Genomic DNA, 20,474 nt, shown 5'->3' on the forward strand with positions numbered 1-20,474 from the left:
TCCGTTCATTTGTTCACCCGCTCACTCACTTCCTACCCCACCTTCTGCAGGAGCAGCAGCTCAACCATTGTATTTACTGGGTGGAGGGGCATGTGTAGGATGGCTCTGAAAGGGGAAAGGAGAGAGCTCCACGTGACTCAGGCTTCGATGAAAGATCAAGGAACTGAGTCCTCCAGGACTGAGGTGAGTCGGGGTCAGAGAATGGGGAGCGGGTCCCGAGCTGTCTATCTCCGTCAAACCTTCTCTGGAAGACCAGCGCTGAGGCAGAGGCTGAGGGGAGTCTCCGGGCCTTCCCAATTCTACCTACCCTGGAGGTGATTCTGCTGGGGGGCCTGCAGGGTGGGGAGAGGGGAAGGTGGCCCAGAGAGGCCTGAGGAGCATTTGAGGTCCCCTGTTGAAGGAAGGGGCAGTGTGCCCTTCTCCCAGCACGCACGTCCACCTGCATGCCCACACCTGCATGCACACACATGCATGCACACACACACCGCTTACGTGCACAGGCAAGCACATTCACACAGACGTGGGAGCTGCACAGAGATACGTGATGCAATTCCCTTGCCTTCCTCGGAGAAGGAGCCATGGGTACAGACACTGGCCTCTCACCAGCACAGAGACACAAACACATGCGTACATACGTCTCTTTGGTGTGTCATGCAAAAGACGAGAGAGAAGAGAGTTTAGCAGGTTAGTAGTCTGTGGGTGGGGGGCGGGGGGCGGTGGCTAGGCTCAGCTGCTCCTGCTTCCTTATCCTCTTGTCCATAACTTCCTTCTTCTGGGACTTTCCATGGCAGGGCCTGGGGGGGAGTCTGTCACCTGCAAGCTCAGGTGGAGGCCGAGTGACCTTCACCCAGCTACTCTTCCTTCCGAAATCAATTTCTTTATCCTCAATAGGGGCAGAAACGTGCTATTCCGGGGAGCTCCAGGAGATGAAGCTCCTCTGAGGGCCCAGGAGGGGAGGTACTGGGTGGAAAAGGGTCTGCCAGGAGGGTAGGGGAGGGAAGGTCTGACGTAGGCTCTGTCCCCCAAGAAATTCTCTGTCCCCTGACCTCAGAAATGAACCTTCCTGGAGCCCAAGCTGGGTTTCCTGCGTGCTCTCTAGGATGCCCACCCACCTACAGTCCAGAGTCTCCTGTTCTTTTTAGCCTGGAACCCACCCCTACAGCTCTGGCCATCAGGACAGCCGCCTCTTTCCACTCCTAACTCATGTCCAGCCTGTGAGTCTGGTCTCCCAGAAAGCTTCTCAGGGCTCAGGATGGTGCCACCCTCTGCTGCTGGGTCCGCCCTATGCTCATCCGGGCCTGGCCTGAGCCCAGTGGCCTTCAGATGTGCCTTGTCTGCCCACCCGCCTGCTGTTCCCCACCTCTTCCTCTGCAGGGTCTCCTGCAGGGGGCTGGAAGGCCTCGGAGGCCAGCGTCCTGGCTAGGTCGGCAGGGCAAAAATAATGAGGAAGAGAGAAAGTTCCAGAGTGAGCACACACTCAGAGGTCTGAATCTGGAAGAAGTGAGCAGAGGCTGCATTTGTGAGAGGAAGCATAATTTCTGAGCGTCTGGAAAGGAAAGGCCCTTTGATTTGCAGAGTAGCAGAATAAGAGGCCCCAAAGGCAAAGAGCCCCGTCTGAGACCATGGGACAGCACACGAGTCCAGAGAGAGGGTCCGATCAGAATGTGTGCAGAGGGGCAGGCGAGGGCTGAGGGCCGAGGGCCAGGAGGGGGCATGGCAGGGAGGGTTAGTCCAGCAGTGGGACGGAGACAGGTACTGTACCACACTCTTTCAGAGGCTCATCTGACCAGTCCCGGCAGTCCCTCTGAGCATCACACACTTTCCCGCCGTCCACGCACTCGCCACTCTTACACTGAAATCTGCGGGGACCCTCACATGTTGACTCTGTCGGGCCGGACAAGAGAGTGGACAGCACCTGTGAGACCTTGGGCAGGGAGGGCTGGGGTGGGCTGGGCCCATGGGAGGTGAGAAGAGCTCCAGCCCCAGTCCCTGCTGGTCTCCAGAAAGTGACCCAGGACAAACAGCTGAATACAGGGCCAGTGGGAGCTCTGCTCACAGAAGGACAGGACCCCAGGGATAATCGGGATACCCAAGCATCATCTAGGTGGGCAGGGCATGGGGGTCTGTGTCTGATCTGTCAGTATTAGGGAACTTGGAGGGAAAAGCAGCAGCTCTACAGAGACCCTGGAGGATGCCCTGACCATCTCCTGAGGGGGACCTATGCTCCAAGTGCCCTAGACAGAGGAGGCCACGTCACTGCCCAATCACTGATCCATTTCTCCAGATGACCAGTGGGTCAGGGTCCCTGCTGCTGCTGCAGGGTGATGACCACAGAGCCATCTGAGAATTAAGTGGGCTTCCTGGGAAGCAGGACTCAGCCTCTGCTCAGTCTGGGAACCAGTGCGGGAGGCTGCTTGGAGGCGTAGATGTGGACAAATGGTGGGGGCTGGACTTCCTGCAGTGCCTTCATGTCCCCTCCCCCTAGTCCTCTTTCAGCTTTTGCAAAGTCCTTAAAAATCCAGGTCTAGTGCCACTAGGACCCCAGGAAGGGGATCTGGGTGGTTTAGGGGCAAGTAATGCTCTGAGGGAAGATGCATCTTAGGGACCAAGGGGTGATGTCCCCCTCGCTGCTCTCTACGGAGCCAGGAGGGAGGAGCTCAGGCATTCGCCTCAGAGGATGCTACCCCTCTGCTGCTGACCACACGCACCCTGCAGGCAGCCAGCTTCATCACTCCTGTCTGGACAGTCCTGTTCCTGGTTGCAGCGCTTGATGGCAGGGACACAAGTCCCATCCCCACACTGGAACTCGTCTCCACGGCAGGTGCCCAGCGCTGCCAGGAGAGGGGAAGGGGAGAGAGTCAGGGCCATTGTGGTGCTGGGACAGCTCTCCTCCCCCAACCTCCACCCTCACCCCCACTCCATATACACCCCTGGCAAAAACAGAACCGGTCGCTGAGCTTGGGAGTCTTCGGAGGACACCTGGCCAAGGCACAAAATGGGGAGACTGAAGCTCAGAGAGGGGGAAGGCCTCACCCAGGGTCACACAGCACTCTGGCTGGCAAAGGCAGGACTACAACTCGGGTCTCCTGTTTCCCACTCCACCGTCTCTCACCAGGGCCACCCCTCCAAACAGACACGTGGTCTTCTTTGGAGTCTCCGTGCTCATGACTTAACGACCTCATCCCTTCAGCAAACCCCTCCTGAGCGCCCACTGTGTGTGCAGTGCTGTGCAGGGGTGGGGAACACAGAGCTTACTAAGAGCCTCCCCATCCTCTAGGAGCTCAGGGGTGCACAGTGGGGCTGCGGGGCGAGCAACGAGGGCATCACAGTGTGGATGTGCTGTAAGAGAGGGCGCCAGGGACCTGCCGCAGCTCAGGGGAGAGACGCAGCCCAGCTGGGTCCATCAGAGGAACCTGGGCAAGGCCTTGAAGGATGAGCAAGCCCAGCAGGTAGGCAGGGTGGGGGGCTTCCTGAGTGTACCAAGGTGTCTGGCATTGGAACTACTGGGTGACTGCTTGGGGCAGGGAAGGGCAGAGATGGGAGGTATGGGGGTGGGGGGAGCATTACTGAAGGTCACAGGTACCTGTGAAGACCCTGAGCTCCGCAGCTTAGCAGCCACGTGACCTCACACAAGTCACTTCACTTTTCCCAAGTCCTGTTGCCACCGTTAAAACATTACTAAGATCACAGTAGGGCGAGGAGACGCGGCCCCTCGGCGGACAGTCGCGCACCCGCGGCTCTGGGCGATACGGAGGGGAGGTGGCTTACGGCAGTCGGCCTCGTCCGACTTGTCCTTGCAGTCGCGGTCGCCGTCGCAGCGCCAGCCCAGGTGCACGCACTCGCCGCTGCGGCAGGCGAACTGGGCGGCAGCGGCGCAGGCGGCGGGTGTGGACGTGGCCCTGGGGCCCGCGCGGCCGCAGAGCTCGTCCGCCTCGTCCGAGCGGTCCTCGCAGTCGAACTGGCGGTCACAGACCCAGCGCTCGGGGATGCAGGCGCCGCCGTCGCCGCCGCAGCGGAACTCACGGGGCCCGCAGGCCGGGTCGGCGCAGCCACGCTCGTCGCTGCCGTCGCCACAGTCGTCGTCGCCGTCGCACACGAACACGGCGGCCAGGCAAGAGCGGTTGCTGCACTGGAACTCGTGCGGGGCGCACACTGCGCAGGACAGAGAGCCGGTCGGCCCGCCGGACCCCATCCCCGGCGCCCCGGCCCGCTGGTCCCGCTACAGGGGCCCTGACCCTCACCCACGGGCCAGAATGAGCCCGGCTGGGGGGCCGAACAGGGGACAGCAAAGGGGGCCTCCAATCCGGGTCCTGCCAGGGTCATGCTGGGCGACCTGGGGCAGCACACTTGCCACCCTGAACCTCCCCAGTCTCATTGGGAGTAGGAACTCCTGTGCTGCTCCCAGCAGGATGGTGGGACTAGGAGAGTCTCTAAAGCTGCAGAACACGCCCTGTCTTGAAGGGCTTTGTGATGTTCTCAGGAAATGATATGCAACATGACACTGACCCTTCCAGGGAACAAGGTCTGGACCTGCTTCTTTACAGCACAGCTCAGGTCCCTCCCCCTCCCCAGTTTGCCCAGAACTATCCGAAGTCCCTTGGCTTAGCATCCAAGGCCACTGGCACGGAGCTACTGCTCTGCCCCATCACCTCACTCCCGCACATGCTCCGGCTTCACGTCACACACTGGACCATTTGTACACTTTCCCACCTCCCGGCCTTTGCCCAAGCTGTTCCATCTGCTGGGCACCCATCTCTTGCCCACCACTGTCTCTGTATATAACAATGATGAGTTTGCATCCTTCAAGGGCCCAAATTCTACCTCTTTCATAACACACTTCATGCTCCCCTGCTTGGCAAGTTTCTACCCACCTCCACTCTCCTTTCTGGTGCCCTTCACAGCCTGCTCAGGTGTCTGGGTCCTGTGTCCTTCTCTGTCTGCCCCATGACCACAAACTGCATGGGGGTGAGCTCTGAGACTGATCCACTTTTGTTCTGAAGGCCCGGCACAGAGGAGCTCCCTGCAGTGAGTGGGTGTGGTATGGATGGAGGCTGGAATGGCCCTGGTGTGAGGAGTAATTTAGGGGTGTGCAGTAGTTAAGGGCACAGGTCACTGGCCCTGCCTGGGGCCCTGGGCTTCCCCTCTCTGGTGGGCTTCTCTGAGCTCAGAGGCTGGGAGAGCCTTAGTGACCACCAGCCCAACTACCAGTTTACAGATGGGGAAACTGAGGCCCAGAGAGAGGAGCAATTTGCCCAGGGTCACACAGGCAGTCCATGGTGATGGAACCAGAACTCAGGTTTGGGGCTCTTCTTACTCTGACTCATCTCGGCTTTCTGGTTTTCCTCCCATCCTGGAGTGTAGGCTGTTCCTAGAGCAGCGACCTGGCCTCCTTCCCTCCTTCATTCCTTACACAGAGGCCAAGAACAGGCCTGGGGGCCCAGGCAGGGTGTGGATGCAGGAGCTGTGGCCACAGGTAACTCGGTGGTGGCAGCACCAGATCTTTCCACATGGGGGCGCAAAGAGTCTGTGTTTTTATTTTCCGGTGGGAAAAAGTCCTTTCTCTTCAGTTAGGGAACATAAAAGAGAACGATGATGTCTTCAGTTTCACCATGTAGGGCAGCTCGTGTCATGTGTTGCTGACAGCGCTACCAAGTTTCTGACAGATGCATTTTTTTCCCCCTTTCTGGGCTTTTGGGATGTTGGGGCATTGGTGGGAAAAGCACACCCTACCCTGTGATGTCTGCCCCTCAGGATTAATAAGCTGATGCCTAGATCAGCTCCCCTCCTTCCTGTCCAGACAGGGAGGGAGGACTCATTACCATCAGAGTTCTGAGAAGAAGCGCTATCTTTATCCTGAGTTCGCTCCAAGGTTTCGAAGCTGACAGCACCTTGAAGATCTACATCCTCAGGCCTGTGCCCAGGGACCCCCCTCACCCAGCATTCACGAATGGAAGAAGCTCTGAGGGATGAGAAAAGGGAGAATTCTTTTTGTTTCCCCCGGTGGTTGGGAGCTGAAGCAGAGAAGCCCCATAGGCCCTTCAAACACCCCTATCTCCTATAATTGACAGGAAACAGTCCTGCCACAACATGCCCTTGTTAGAGCTATTCCTACCCCCTGCAGTAGTGGCTGATGGCCTTGATGACTGAGGAAACATCTGATTTTCAGCGGGTAGGGGAGGGAAGAGGATTCTCACTGGCCAGTGAGGCCCCACAAAATTATCACAGCTGAAGAAATGAGCCAATGCCATCAATGGGGCTTTGAAACTGCTGGCCCCAGCCAGGATCTGCCCCCATAACCAGATGCTTCCGGCTTCAGACATATCATAACTCCAGACTCAGAATCCTAGAGTGCTGTGACTCAGAAGCCCCCAGAGGAGATGGTATTCCCCTGGGCCAGGAAGAATGGATAGGATGAAATACAGAAGATGATGAAGGGAGGGGGTGGGAGACAGTGGTGGGCAAGTGCTTGGCAAAAGCTCCCAAGGGATCGCCCAGATCTCAGCCCAGCCTCACAGTCCAGTAATGATAACCAGTTTGTCTACCCCGTTAATCATGAGCTCCCAGAGGGAGGACTGTGTAGCAGTCACCTTATCGGCCCTTTCGGAGCCTGGCTCCAGGCCTGGCACACAGTAGGTGCCCATCAAATATGAAACATGCACGGTCGGGTTGTGCTCCCCACTGGCCCAGGCCCTGCTGGTCCGCTCCCTGGGAAGGAGATAATCCCTGTGTTTGAAGCTCAGTGATGTGGAACTGCCCCAGTGACCTCTTCCATCTGTCCCTGCCGAGGCTGCTGGGAATGTCTTCCTGCCCTATGGCACCGGGGCTCAAATCTGAGATTTTAGCAACAGTCCCCCTCCCTACCCCTGACACTGCCAGTGCCCTGGCCCAGGCCACCACCATCTCTCACTACGGTCCCCACCCTGGTCTCCCTGCCCTTGCTCAGAGATCAGTACAGACGTATGGAATGGATGAGCAGATGTCAGGTAGGCATGGTTTAAGAGCGCATGGATTTTGCTGTCCAGACCTGAATTTGAATCTCAGTTCCATCATTCAGCCATGGGCACTTTTCCTCACTTGTCTGAGCCTCAGTTTCCTCACCCACAAATGGGGATGATAATGGCTGTTCGTGAGGTGTTTGTGAGGATGAAAAAGAATGTCTCTGCGAAGTGCCCGGCCATTACTAGTGTCCTGACCGATACCTTTTCCTCTCCACCTGCCAAGCCCCCTGGAGAACCTGGCCCCTCCCCACAAGCGGCCACTGCTCCCCGAGGCTGCCTGACTGTGCTTGGCAAACCCTGGGGACCTGACCCCGGACTCACAGGTGGCACAGCCGGCCTCGTCCACTCCACTCTCGCAGTCCTTCTCCCCATCACAGCGCCACGAAGCAGGCACACACTTGTGGCTGGTGGGTCCACAGCTCAGCTTCTCTGCGGGACACACCTGCTTGGCTGTGGAGACAGACACACGTGCATGGCTTAGCCACGGGGGACACAGGGCATGGTGCCAACCGGTCCTACTGCCTGGCTCCAGCCACCTGGCCTGAGGCCCTGGGAATCCACCAGGGCCTTCCTGCCCCATGTCTCAGTTTCTTCATCTGAGAAGAAGCCCCTGTCTTCCCCTAAGACTTCCTGAATCCTATAACTGACCCACTGCCCTGCCTAACACCCTTTCACGGCCCCCTGGCCCCTGGCCCTCCAGGCCCTCCTTGATCCAGCCAACCCCTGCCTGCTTCATCGGCCCGACCTTCCACCCTTCCAAGCCTTCCCTTTAGGCTCCAGCAATGTGGAGCCGCCTTATGCTGCATGAGTCTCTGCCATTTCCAGCTGTGTGCCCTTGGGTGAGATATGCCCCATGTGGGCCTCAGTTTGCCTTCCAGATCAGTGACTCCATGACTGCAGATGTGAAGGGCTCACCAAGGCCCCAACAGCTCCCTCCAAGCCCCCTCCCCTGGTGATGGTGCTGAGCCCGCTGCAGAGATCAGCCGCCGAGTGGCAGGGCCCAGCGGGACCACATAGCTATAATTACTGCAGCTGCAATCAGAGGCTGACTCAATCAGGGGCTCGAAGCCCCGGGGTTGATTCTCAATTTGGAAGAAAGAATGAGAACCCTGATCAGGCCTGGGGATGGCTCTCATCTTGAGCGTCCCAGAATGGCCCACGTGACAGACCCAGCTGAGGCAGATACATCTCAGGCCTCCGTGGCTGGCTCCCTCTGCCTTTCAGGGGGTACACGAGGCCGAACTCAGTGGTCTCCAGGATGTGCCAGGCACAGAGCTAGACGCTTCCATTTCATCTTTACAACAACCCAGCAGGGTGAAGATTATGTTGGGGCCTCCAGCACGAAGGTTGAGGCCATGGGCTCTGGGGCTTGGCTGCCTGGGTTCAGGTAGGTCACTCACTGGCTATCTACCTTGGCCAGCAATCCTTATCTCTGTGCCCATAAAGTGGGGACAGTACTATTCCCTATCCCACAGGATTGTTAGGAACCACAGGATTGTTACGAACACCTACGTTAATGTCTGTAAAGCACTTAGAACGCCCAGCCAGTGCTCACTGATGATACCTACTATTACTCTCCACGTGCAGCAGCTGAGGACTTGTTTGTTCCCTCAGTGAGTAGCTATTGAGCACTGCTGTGTAGCAGACACCAGGTACTAGTCACACAGCTGTAAAGAGCCAAGTGAGGATGCAGTCAGCTGTGTCTGATGCCAGAGACTGGGCACAGTCCACTGCACCCTGCAGGTGGCAGGTTACTGGTGCCTTACCCTCAGTTTTTCTCTCTGATCTCAGACCAGTTTTTCTTCCTCTTACTTCCATAGCTGGGGTGAGAGGCCACAAGAGATGGAGAAAAGGGCATAGACAAGGTGGGGTTGGGAGCAGGTATCTGAGTAAAGGCCCCCAGACACTACTACGCTGTGGGAGAGGAGGACCTCGGACCCCTAACTGTGGACCCCAAAGTTATCCCTAGGAATACATTTCACAAATATAAGGTGACCTGTTGGGAATACAGGATTCATGGGATTCATTTTACAGAAATTTCCCTTTACAAATACTGTCGTGTAGAGCCCTGGAAAGCACTGACACTCAAAGACCCTTTACAACAGCTTCCTCGGGGCGGTACTGCAGGGTGGTGAGGGGCCTGGGAGTCAGGAGAGGGGCCCAGAGCACCTCCATCACCCACGCACTGCAGGACCCGAGAAAGCACTTCCCGCTCTGGGCCCAGCAGAACACGAGGGGGCTGCAGCGACCAGCATGTCCTGGAGTCCTGACTAAGGGGTGGGTGTGTGAGGGCTGTTAGAAGTGCAGGTTCTTTGGCCCCAGCTCACTCTAGACTGAATCCAAACTTCGAGGGCAGAGCCCAGGCATTTTAGCCAACTCCCCCCGCTTCACCTCCCCTGGTGATTCTCATGCACCCTATTTGAGAACCCCTGAGTTATCATTCTACAAGTCTAAAAGATATAGGATATTTCATCTCTTAAATTCACTCCCAGAAAAGTGATAGAGGAGGTTCCGTATGTTTGCAAGCCCCTGAGGGAACCATGGGATGGAGGGACAAGGCAGCCACATATCCCTGCACCAGGCCTTAGGAAACAGAGGAGTTGGCAGGGAGCCACATTTACTGAGCACCTACAGTGGGTCAGGCTGCTCCATTCTGAGGAGCTGATATTTTCCCATGTCATCCTGACCCTCACCCTGCCAGGTAAGCGGGCCCTGCAGGCTGTGAGTGCAAACTCCAGGGGCACCATTCACAAAGATCATCATGTCAGTGGCACCCCTGGAATGGAGCAGGGCAGTGGTCCTGCAGGTAAGCACTCCATTTTACAGATAAGGAAACTGAGACTCAGAGAGACCAAGTAACTGGCCCAAAATGCACAGCAGTGAGGGGTAGAGTCCCGGTTCCTTGGACTAAAAACCCTGCCCTTTTCCATCAAACCCCTCCTGCTCCTGTGGGTAGAGAAGGGGCCCAGAACCAACCCCAAACTCTCCGCCCAAAAGCCCAGGTGACTGAAATGGCCCTTGACCTGTCCACACCATCTCTGGGGGCCTGGTTCTGCATACCCCAGTGCAGCAGGCAGCTGCTTGAATTCTGAATGAATATTTATACAGTTAATTGCATAACCTTTCAGCAAGGACAATGATTAAACAATCCGTCTGCTTCCTTTCTTCATAATGAATAAGACATTTGCTGTGTCCCTAAATAGACAGCTCTAATTACAGGCTCTCGAGGATTCAGCAGTGCCTGACACCAGCCCTCCTACCCTCAGAGAGCCAAGGCACCTTCTTGGAATGCCAGGACACAAGAGGCCTTGGAGGTCACACTGAGGAGCAGCCACTGGAGTGACAGGAGGCAGAGGCTCAGAGAGGGGAAGTGACCTGCCCGGCTACTAGATGCTGGGTGCTCCGACTGCTGTCTTTCTTAGAACCTTGCCGTCTCTGTTGGGATGCAGCTGTTCCCCAAAGCAGGACACAGACCTTGCCCCGCGGGTTCCCGGGTGAGGCTTCTCACCACCCAGCCCTGGGAAGTGAGTCTGGGGAGTGTTGATGTGCAGTATCTCCTCACGAGGTGGGTGCTATTATTACCTCTATTTTAGGATGGGGAGAGCAAAGCCCAGAGAGCGAAAGTCATTTGCTCGAAGTCTTGTGGTGAAGGGCAGAGCTGGGCTTCCTCCCCAGGTCCCTCAACTCCAAGTGCACTGCTTAACTTATGGCACTGGACACTGCACGTGAGACAAGTAGGCCCCACCGGTCTCCCGGCAACCCTGGGCTGCAGAGGGGTCACTGGAGGGAGGAGGCTCACTGGACCTTTGCTCAGGCAGAGGCTGCAAGATGGCAGATGGCCGCCTGACGTCCACTTGCAGGATAACTAAAGCAAAAGGCCCCAGGCAGCATGACGCAGGAGACAGAACATGGGTTTGGAGTCGGACAGGCCTGGGTCCAAATCTCATTTACTAACATGAAGGTCCTTCAACAAGCCACTTAACCTCTCTGCACCCTGGCTCCCCTCACCTGAAAAAGGGGTTACATAATCTCCCAGAGTTGGTGGGTGGTTTAAATGAGGAAACATGGAAATCCCTTCACTCAGGGCCTGGAGCAAACTTGGAACTCAGCAAACAGTTGCCCTAGTTTTATTTCAAGAAGTGAATACAAAGGGCTGGGAGGGCCCTGGTCTCACCTCTGGGGATGCACATTACACATTATTAGAGTCCACACGGCCTGCCATGACGCAGCCTCCACCCCTGGACTGAACACCTCTCCCTCTCTCCACCTCTTGTCCTCTCCTGCCCTCTCTCTCTCCCTCCCTCCTTCTCTCTCTCTCTCTCTCTCTCTCTCTCTCTCTCTCTCTCTCTCTCCCAGAAACAGATGCTGCGAGGGATGCCTCTGGCCTGCTGTCCAAGTAACCCCAGGTTCTCCGAGGCAGGAGTGACAAGCCCCACTGTCTCTCAGACATCAGGAATCCTCCAAGTCACCAAGGGCCTGCAACTGCACCCTGGAGTGGCCGGAAGCATTTATAAATTCCCAGAGAAGCCTGCACCAGAAATCCAAATCCAATGGTACTTTCTCTAATTCATAAGTTCACAAATTAACAAAAACGAAATGTCTGTTGAATAAAAGAATGAAAGTGCTTGACAGCTACTTATTGAGCAAGCACATCTGCAGTGTCAGGTCACGAGAGGCATAGGGGCAGACAACCTCCACATGGGGACTGCCAGCTCCGAGGGGACCAGAGGCTCAGGCAGTGGGAACTACAGGGTCTAGCTGCTGCCCCAGGAAGCACGACATGGGACGTCCCACTGTGCAGAAGGGGGCAGTTACACCAAGCTTCTTCTCACAGGGTCAGGTGGGTTGGCTTCTAACCTTGCTGGGATCTCATAAAATCTCTGGTCTCTGATAGGAAGGTACTCTTGGTTAATCTGTGAGGTCCCCCTTTCAGATGGGAAGGCTCTAAGATGCATGAATAAAACCTCATTTTCAATAAGCAGCACCCAGAATTGTAACTCATTCACCTTGAACTAACCTCCCCACCCCCATCCCACGCCCCTCCCAACAGATGCCTGAAGGTAGATCACAAATGGCCCCAGTCAAGTGAGCTATAATTAGAGCTGAAATGCTACTTTCATTAGGCAAATGTCCCCGCTTTCCCCACTGTGACTCCTGGCTCAATTTGATAGACACAGAATCCAGAACCAGAAGGAAACAGAGCTGGGAGAAACCCCAGGCAGCTAGGGGCAGATGACATAATGGGGGAACACAAGAAGGGGGACCTGCTCCCAAATTCCTTTCCCTTCCATGCAAACCCCCCTCACTTAGACTATTCTAAGGCTTTAAATTGGGGAGAGGGCCTACAGTCAAAACGTAATCATAAAATAACACTGCCATTTGCTCCAGCACCGACATTTTGTGTGCATTTTTTTCATTTGATCCTCATAACCCCCCGTAAGGTAGGTACCATTAACCCCTTTTGCAGACAAATGAACTGAGGCTCAGGGAGATTGGACAACTTGCCTGAGGTCTCACAGGTTAAAGGACCTAAACCCAAATATATCAGACATCAAACCCACTACCCTTTACTACTGCCTATAATCTTTCTTTGCAGGTGGGCAGGGGGCTCTATCCTGGAAGCTGGCACAGTCCCCAGGAACCTGGTAGGCTGTGGAGGTTGCTATGGCAACGCCAATTAAATGGGCAGTGAATTGGCTGCCGGGTTCTCACTTGGTCAGGAGGCTGCAAGCAAGCCTGTTACCAGGTCCTGAGGCTGCGAGCAAGCCTGTTACCAGGTCCTGCTCCCTCAAATTCTGCCTGACCCTCAAGGACCCCCTCTGGCTGCCCTCCCCCAGGCAGCCCTCCCCACCCAAAGACCTTGCCCACCTGTGACCAATGTAACTGTGCATGGCAAGTGGGATCCTGGGCCTTGTGCCCCAGCTGGGTACAGGCAAGGGAGAAAGAGGGCCTCAGAATCCTAAGAGTCCAGGAGTCTTAGGATCACAGTCTTTGGAATTCTGGACTGTTAGAAACTAGGGCCCAGAGAGGGGCGGGAAAGTATGCAGGACCTCACAGTGAATCACTGGGAGAGCCCAGAAGGGAGCCGGGCCGCCGACCCCCAGGGTGTGGGCTTGGTGGCAGCTCCCACGGAGCCCCCTGTCAAGCCTCAGAGACACTGCGGAGCCTGCCTTTTGTCCTGGAAGGCAGACCAGCCATGAACCACCTGTGTGTCTTGGAAGCAGGCCCTCAGCTTCCCTAAGCCTCCAGTTTTTCCATGGTCAGATAACCATGCTCTACAGCTGAACACGAGAATCAGGCCTGGGAGGCAGGAGGCGTGAGGCCCGAGGGCACCCGCACAGCAGAAAGTGCTGGGATGGCGAGACGGAGGAAGACAGAGGGAAACGTGGGCAGGGCAGCAGAGAGAGAGCCGGCAAGAGGGAGGGAGAGGAGGGGCACGCAGGGAAGGGAGGCAGCCCGACAGTGCAGGGCTGGGCAGGAGGGAGATGAAAAGGAGCATCAGTGCAAAGAGACAGAGACCTGGGGAGGAGGGGGAGCACAGCGCTCAGGCAGCAGGACAGAGCCCGGGAATGACCCTGATGCTGCTCCCCCTCCCCTCCCACCTCCAGTGTCCAGGGAAGCCGCAGGCATGGGGTCTGGGTGACCGAGCTGATTGCCATGGTGGCTACAGCCCCCTGCCCAAACACACACGCTGGGCTGCACAGAGCTCTGCCCTATATTAGCTGGGCAGCCTTGGGCAAGTGGCTGAACCTGTCCCAGCCTCAGTTTCTTTCTGTCTAAACAGATCCACCCCCCCTCCCAAGGTTGCCAGGAGGATGAGTCACAAGTGGGCGTGGCTGGGCTTTGTTCCTCCCGAAGCCAAGCTCAGGACAAAGCACTGGGCGGTCCTTGGGCCCAGACACCTGGGACTGCACCAGCTTTGGCTACTTGGTGGGGTGAGGGAAGAATAGGGCCTGCAGCAAGTCCGGGGAAGGCAGGGCAGCTGTGCACGGAAACGAGGGGGTGCCCTGTCTCGGCCGGGAACGGCTCCTGCTCTCCCTTTCTCTCTCCCTTTCTCTTTCTCTCCCACGGAGACTGGTAGCTCTGTTGCTAGGAGACGGAAACCCAGTTATCACCAGCCGCAGCCCTAGATCGGACGCTGGCCTCCATTGTCCCCACCTCTGCCTCTGGGGTGACTGTGACCCTTAAGGAAGATCCAGGACTGTGACTCGCAGGTCCCTGCCAGCCACGCCCCCCAACCAGGTCCCCCCCGCCCCACCCCCTGTCCTCCACGTGCGGCCCCCACCCCAGCCTTTTATCTCAGGCTCATATTCTGCTGAAGCTCTGCCTCCGGGACCACCCGGTCCTTCCCTGCCCCCGTCTCATCTTCTTTTTAATTTAACAAATGTCACGGAATGACCTGGCGGGTGTAAGTTTGCTTTGAGGATTAGGGCCTGGAAAAGAAAGAGAGACAAACCCCGAGTATGGGAGGCGGGCCTGGGGCTCTGCTCTGGCCCTCGCCTCGCCCCGTTGTCTTCACTGCCATCAGCCTGCCCAGAGCAGAGGACAGAGCTGGGGCCTCAAAGTCCCAGCTGAGTGGCCTTGGGCAAGTCACTCAACCTCTCTGAGCCTCAGTGTCCGCCTCTGCAAAAGTTAGAAAGTGACAGTACCTGCCTCATGAGGCCGCTGTGGGAATTAGATGAATGAAAGCATACACAGTGCTTAGCAAAGTGCCCGCTACACAGTGAATGCTTGATAAGCACCAGCTGCCATTAGCACTATTAGAATTATGATTAGAGTCCTCAAAAAAAAAAATAGTGGGGGAGGCTGAGGGGAGGCCTGGAGGATGTGATCTGGCTACTTCTGGGCAGCAGGGCACAAAGGGGCTGTTTCTAGCTCCTGGAACTACAGGAGCAGGGCCCAACCTGCCAGAGGGCTGGGAAGAAAGTCCAGAAACAGGTCCCCAGACACCAGCAACTAGAGGCACCGGACTGTCAGCCCGGAGCTTGCAAGGGCTCAGCACAAAGTGAGTCTGAGGCTGTGCATGACAGATCACCTCACCCGAGCCTCCCAACCTCCCAACCGGGAAGACCTGATGAGGAAACTGAAGCCCAGAGCCAGGTCCCCTCCCCCAGCCTAGGGGCAACACTCACTGCAAGTGGCCTCGGACTCGTCCGAGCCGTCCGGACACTCCTCCTCGCCATCGCACTTCCACCGCTCTCGGATGCAGTGGCCGTCGTCACAGGTGAAGTCGCTGTCCGCACAGGTCTTCTTGGCTGCGGGGCAAGGAGAAGAGCGTGAGGGGCCTGGTGGGCACAGGAGGCTTTTCTAGGACATACACTCAGGTGGCTACGGGGTGACCAGAATGTGCTGGTCTGCAAGCTGGACCACGTGACCTCCCATGGCCCCAGGAGGCCAAAAGTGCCTCCCTGACCAAGAGGAGAGGACAGGAGAGAAAGGCTTATTCATTCCACACCAGGAGGAGACGGGCAATCCCTGGCCTTGCTCTCTAAGTTCAACAAGGGTGACAGGATCCATCCATCAAGGGAATGCCCATTCCCATCACACCTCTCTCTTCCCCCCAAGTCCAGGCCCACTGTCACAGCCTCCAGGAAGCCTTCCCTGATCACATAACGGTAGCTGCCTTAGCCCCTTCAGCCGGTTCTCAGTCCCTTTACCTGCCTTTCCTGCTCCCCACAACCAGATTGAAGTCGAGGCTCCTTCTGCAAGCACCAGGGAGCTGGTGATAATAAATCATAAAAGTAAATGATCGCCTTGTAGCAAGATTGATGAGGTGTGTTTTGTTCAGAGAGAGGGAAAGAGAATCTGTGGGCAAGACATCCAAATCCGTCTCTGCTCCCAAGGCGCTTATGGCCACACAGGGGGTTGGAATCCCAGCTCTGCCCCTTTCTATCTGTGTGACTTTGGGGATGTTACTTAAGCTCTGAGCCTCTGTTTTCTTATCTATATAATGGGGAGAAAGAAACAGAGGGCTCCAAGGAGAAGTAACAAGAAGTTATAATGTATGAAGATCAGGCAGCAGAGACCCTGGCACACAGCAGATGCTCAGTAAGTGGCAGCTATTGCTGTTTTTATGGTCTGAGTCTTAATTAGAAGCAAAGGAAATGGGGTGTTCTGTGCCCTCATAGGGGATGTACACAGCAGGTTGGACTCTCACAGCTGGGAGAAGAACTGGGACAAGAACACAGGGACCAACAGGGTTTACTTTTCTCCCTCCCTGTCCCTCCACTGGCCTGACACTCCCCCAGTGCAGGTATTGCATCAGATTCAGCACAGGACCCAACTCAGGGCAGATTTCAGTGCAGGGCACTGAACCCATCGGAAACGTAGCTGTCCAGCCTCTGCTCCCACCCACACCTCCAGGGCCAGGCTCTCCCTCTCCCCGGGAAGCTCCTTCCCAGTGACCAGCCTTGGGTTATGTAAATCCTCCCACAGGCCCTCTGGCCCCCTCTGGAGCCACATGACTGCTCCCCCTTGAGCAACTTAACAGGGATTTGGGGACAGATGTTAGGCCTCCTGAATCCATTCCATTTCTGCCTTTCTTTTCAATGAAATCCTTGCAGTACATCTGCATTCTAAGCTGAGCTTTCTTCACACTTTCCTTAGAAGAACATCTCTGCCTGTGCAGGGCTGGAAGAAACCAGAGGAATCAGAGTCTACCTACAGATGGGGGCCTGAGACCCAGAGAGAGAAAAGGGCTGGCCCAGGGAAACACAGGAAGGCAGCAACCAGAACGAGCTCACTTGCCTCCCAGTCCAGGACCCCCAAAAAGCCCTTCCTGAGCCCTGCACTGAGGGGTCGACATGGGTGATAAATACCAATGTGGTACTGTCTTTTGGTAAATCACGGCTTATAGTGCATCAGAAAGGAAGTATAGTTATGAACCACGGCACCCGGGGCCTTTCCTAATATGAACACCAGAGTGCTCCTTCCACAGGAAGCTCAGCATCCAAAAAAGAAACATATATTCCAGTGCTTTCTTTTTCCTGTTCTAACATTCTCCAAGGGCAGCCTGTGTGCCAGTCTCTGTGCTATAGGCACTTTACCAGGAAACCCCATGACAAAGGGCCTGTTCTGTCCTCACTTGACCTGTGGGGACATTCAGCCTAAGGTCACACCCCGGTGGGAGCAGAGCCACAGCTGGACCTCACAGTCAGACGTCCCTCTTCCCCACACAAAATGCCCAGGGGCATCAGATACGGAAGAAAAGCCCAAGAATAGGTGGGAAGTCCATGGAAGCTTCAGCTCAGCGCTCAGTGAGCTTGTGTCTGTGCCCTGAGCACACTGAGGAGAAGTCCGCCCAGCCTGTCAGCACGAGTGCATGACCAGCAAACCCCAGGAGAGCAAGGCAGGCTTGACAAAGAAGGGGATGGAGGGGCTCCATCGCTGGGCCTCGGCCAGCCAGATGCTCGCCATGGACCCTTCCCTCCCTGGCATCCTGGGAGCCTGGGAGTCAGCTTGGCCTCCCACAGTGTGCCAAGTCCTGACAGGCACTAGGTAGAGAGGCCAGAGCAGCCACAAGCCACATCACAGTCCTGAAGGGCAGCACTGAGGCCAGGAAATGGCAGGCTCGGGTGCATGTCCCATGGTGGTGTTTTGGGGAACAGACCTGTTTCACTGTCATGACCAGTTTGGACATTTTCCACCCTTGCTCTGCCCTGGAACATTTCACTCAATATCCCAGTGATTCCTCGTAGCTATCCTGGCAGCTGTTGTTAATCCCATTTTACAGAAGAGGAAACTGAGGCTCAAAGAGGTGAGGGTGGTAGGTGGCAGAAGTGGGATTTCAAGTCCATGTGGCAGCTTCCAAAGCTTGGACTCTTTATACTAAGTCCCTTAGCCACCTCAGCATTATGGGGCAAAGAATGAGGACCCCAGAGAGGCAAATGCAGTTGGACTAGATCCCAGGGGCTGCAGGACAAGGCAATGTGGTGGATCCACCACAGACCAGAGGCACCTGCATGAAGGGCTCCCCTGGAATGTGCCCAGAAATGTGGGGTAGAATAAACCTGGGCCTGTGACAACTTATGCTTTGCTAATGGACCACCCTGGGGAAACTGAGGCAGCATGGTCCGTGTCAGGCTGGGGACTAGACTAAACCACCTTGGCGGACCCTGTATGAAGTGTAACCACGTGGAAGGATTTGGAAGCAGAGCTGAGCCTGAACCCTGGCACGGCCACCTCCTCTCTGGGTGACCCTGGGCAAGTTCCTTCTCTCTCTGGGCAAGTAAGGATGGTGGCTTTCCCAGGCAGCACTGCCACACAAGGTCAAAAGGCAAAAAGGGATCTGAGCAAGCATCCCAGTGTCAGGTTGTGCAGTGTAAAGAGCCCAACAGCCCCTTGTCAAGAGGCTACATCCGCCCCGCCAAGAGATGAGGGCAGGGCAGTCTTTTGAAGCTGTCAGAGCAAACCATGCCAGCCCCCACTCTCCTGGCCTTGGCAGCCTTGGCTCCAGCTTCCAGGGTGATTCCCAAGCTGGGCTCGAGGCCGTGGCTCTCTATTTCCAGGGGTTTATGTCCCTCCATGCCAGTCACCCCTTGGACAATTCCTACCTCTGTGAATCCCTGTACTCCACAGCCCAGGAGCAGTACACAGTCATCCAGGATCTGCAACATCATAATCTGGTGCCGTGGCAACAGATGGGCCGCCACAAAGGACTTGGGATTCCTAAGGGCAGTGGGGAGGGGGCAACCCCAGGGCAGAGCGGGAGAGAATGGGAAATCCAGGACAAAAGAAGGGGGAGCTGCTAATTATAACAAGAATGCAGGCCAAGGAAAGCGTCAGACTGCTCACGGTTGATGGAACTCTGTTCTGCCAATTGTGGGCTGTGTGACCTTTTGCAAGTTACACAACTTCTCTGAGCCTCACTTTCTTCACCTACATTCAGGGATAAAATCTCTGCTTCACCACACAGGGTTGTTGTGAGAAGCAAACGGGCTAAGGATGGTGCCAGGACCTTATGAACTGAAAAGTAGAAAGGTGCAAGTTTGCGGCATGTGAAGTCAGCAGCTCCAGCTGCTATGTGTGTGACACTGGGCTCCTCAGCCACATGGGCCTGCCTCCTCATCTGGATATGGAAGTGTGGAGCTGACTGAATCTTCAGCCCTCTGTGCCCAGAGTCTATGATCTTGTGAAATTGTTATGATCACTCATCACCTCCCAGCTTCCCCGCCCCCAGAAGCGTCCTGCCCTGAGACAATGTGCATCCTTCATGCTGTTACTCCCCACCCATGCTCATCCTGCAGCCCCAGTGCAGACAGGAAGCTTCAAAACAAAGATTAGCCAGGACTGCCAGGTGGAGCTGCTCGGTGTGGCTTCGTCTTGGCAATCACAAGGCTCTGTCTTGTCAGAGCCGAGGGCTTTGATGTCCCCTCTGCGGCTCTCCTGTTCTAGAAGCTGAAGCCAGGCCCAGGGAGAAGGGGCTGCTCCAAGGCACAGCACGTGTCTCTGGGAGGGCTGTACCTGAGCCCAGGTATTCTGACCCCCAGTCCCACTGTGTGGCCAGGAAGCCAGGCGAGGGCTACCCAACCATCCCAGGGGTCAGGGAAGGCTTCCTGGAAGAGGGGACTGTGTTCAAGGAAGAGAGGTCATCCAAGCCGTGGGAGTGAGGAGAGCAGAGAAGGGTGTTCCAGGGAGAGGGATAACAGGCCATGGGGTGTGGAGGAGCCAGCAGAATGGCCGTTCGGGGTTGGGGAGGAGGCAAGTGGCAAGGGACCTGGGAGCTCCACTAGGCCAGGGGCCAACTCGCCCCGCCTGGCACCAGGCTGCCCCTCAGAGGCCCAGTGCAGGGACCTGGCTTTCCCTGAGCTCACCTAGGGACTCACCCTGCCCCTGCTAAGCACAGGGCAGCCAACAAAACCCACGGCTCCAAGCTGCCTGGGCCTCCTTCAGGATTTGGTGTGTCCGTGCACACGGACCATCAGGCCCTGGCAGAGGAAGAGAGAGGCAGAAGGCAGGACAGAGAGCTGCAGGACCATCCACCCAGATGTTTGGGTGAAGATTTATTATCTTCCCCTTGGAGATTCATGAGGCCCACTGGCTTACTAAGGGCCCTGAGAGGCCTACAGTAAAGATATCAGATTGATTTTGTTTCCTCCAGCACTTCCCAAACTTGCTTAGCCAAGGAATGTCTTTGTTGGATGCCACGGCTATTAATTTCCCAAGAAACAAGTGTCCAATGAACCACACTTGACGAAACACTGCTGTAGTGCCAGCCCCTCGGATCAGAAGATGAGGCCCAGAGAGGGGAAGGACTGGCCTATGGTCACACAGCAGAGGCTGGTACCCAATCTTCTGTCTCTGGGCCAGCTCCACCAAGCCATGAAAAACAGGAGAAGGCATTCCCGGAGTACTTGGAGCAAAGTGAAGCTGAGGGGACTCCACTGGGGAGACCCCAGTCTTAAGAGCAGGGACATGTCTAGAGGCAAGCCCAGGATGGGGTTGGGGGGAATTGATACCAGGCCACAGGGGACAGGG

General features: G+C 56.2%; 1 protein-coding gene across 3 annotated transcripts in view; it reads right to left on the minus strand.

Moving 5' to 3' along the window:
* The window catches only part of LRP8 (LDL receptor related protein 8), a 77,473-nt gene that overhangs the window by 24,964 nt on the left and 32,035 nt on the right, over positions 1–20,474 (minus strand). For 2 of the 3 annotated variants that reach the window (XM_060083673.1, XM_060083664.1), the window contains exons 3-6: positions 15,131–15,253; positions 7,320–7,448; positions 3,769–4,152; positions 2,709–2,831 (exon numbers count right to left, since the gene is read on the minus strand). In XM_060083673.1, coding sequence (XP_059939656.1) covers positions 2,709–2,831; positions 3,769–4,152; positions 7,320–7,448; positions 15,131–15,253 — 759 coding nt within the window. The remainder of the gene's footprint in view (positions 1–2,708; positions 2,832–3,768; positions 4,153–7,319; positions 7,449–15,130; positions 15,254–20,474) is intronic. The other variant, XM_060083684.1, reaches the window with a different exon arrangement.

The sequence above is a fragment of the Mesoplodon densirostris genome, chromosome 2 (genome assembly GCF_025265405.1).
Source record: "Mesoplodon densirostris isolate mMesDen1 chromosome 2, mMesDen1 primary haplotype, whole genome shotgun sequence".
NCBI lineage: Eukaryota > Metazoa > Chordata > Mammalia > Artiodactyla > Ziphiidae > Mesoplodon > Mesoplodon densirostris.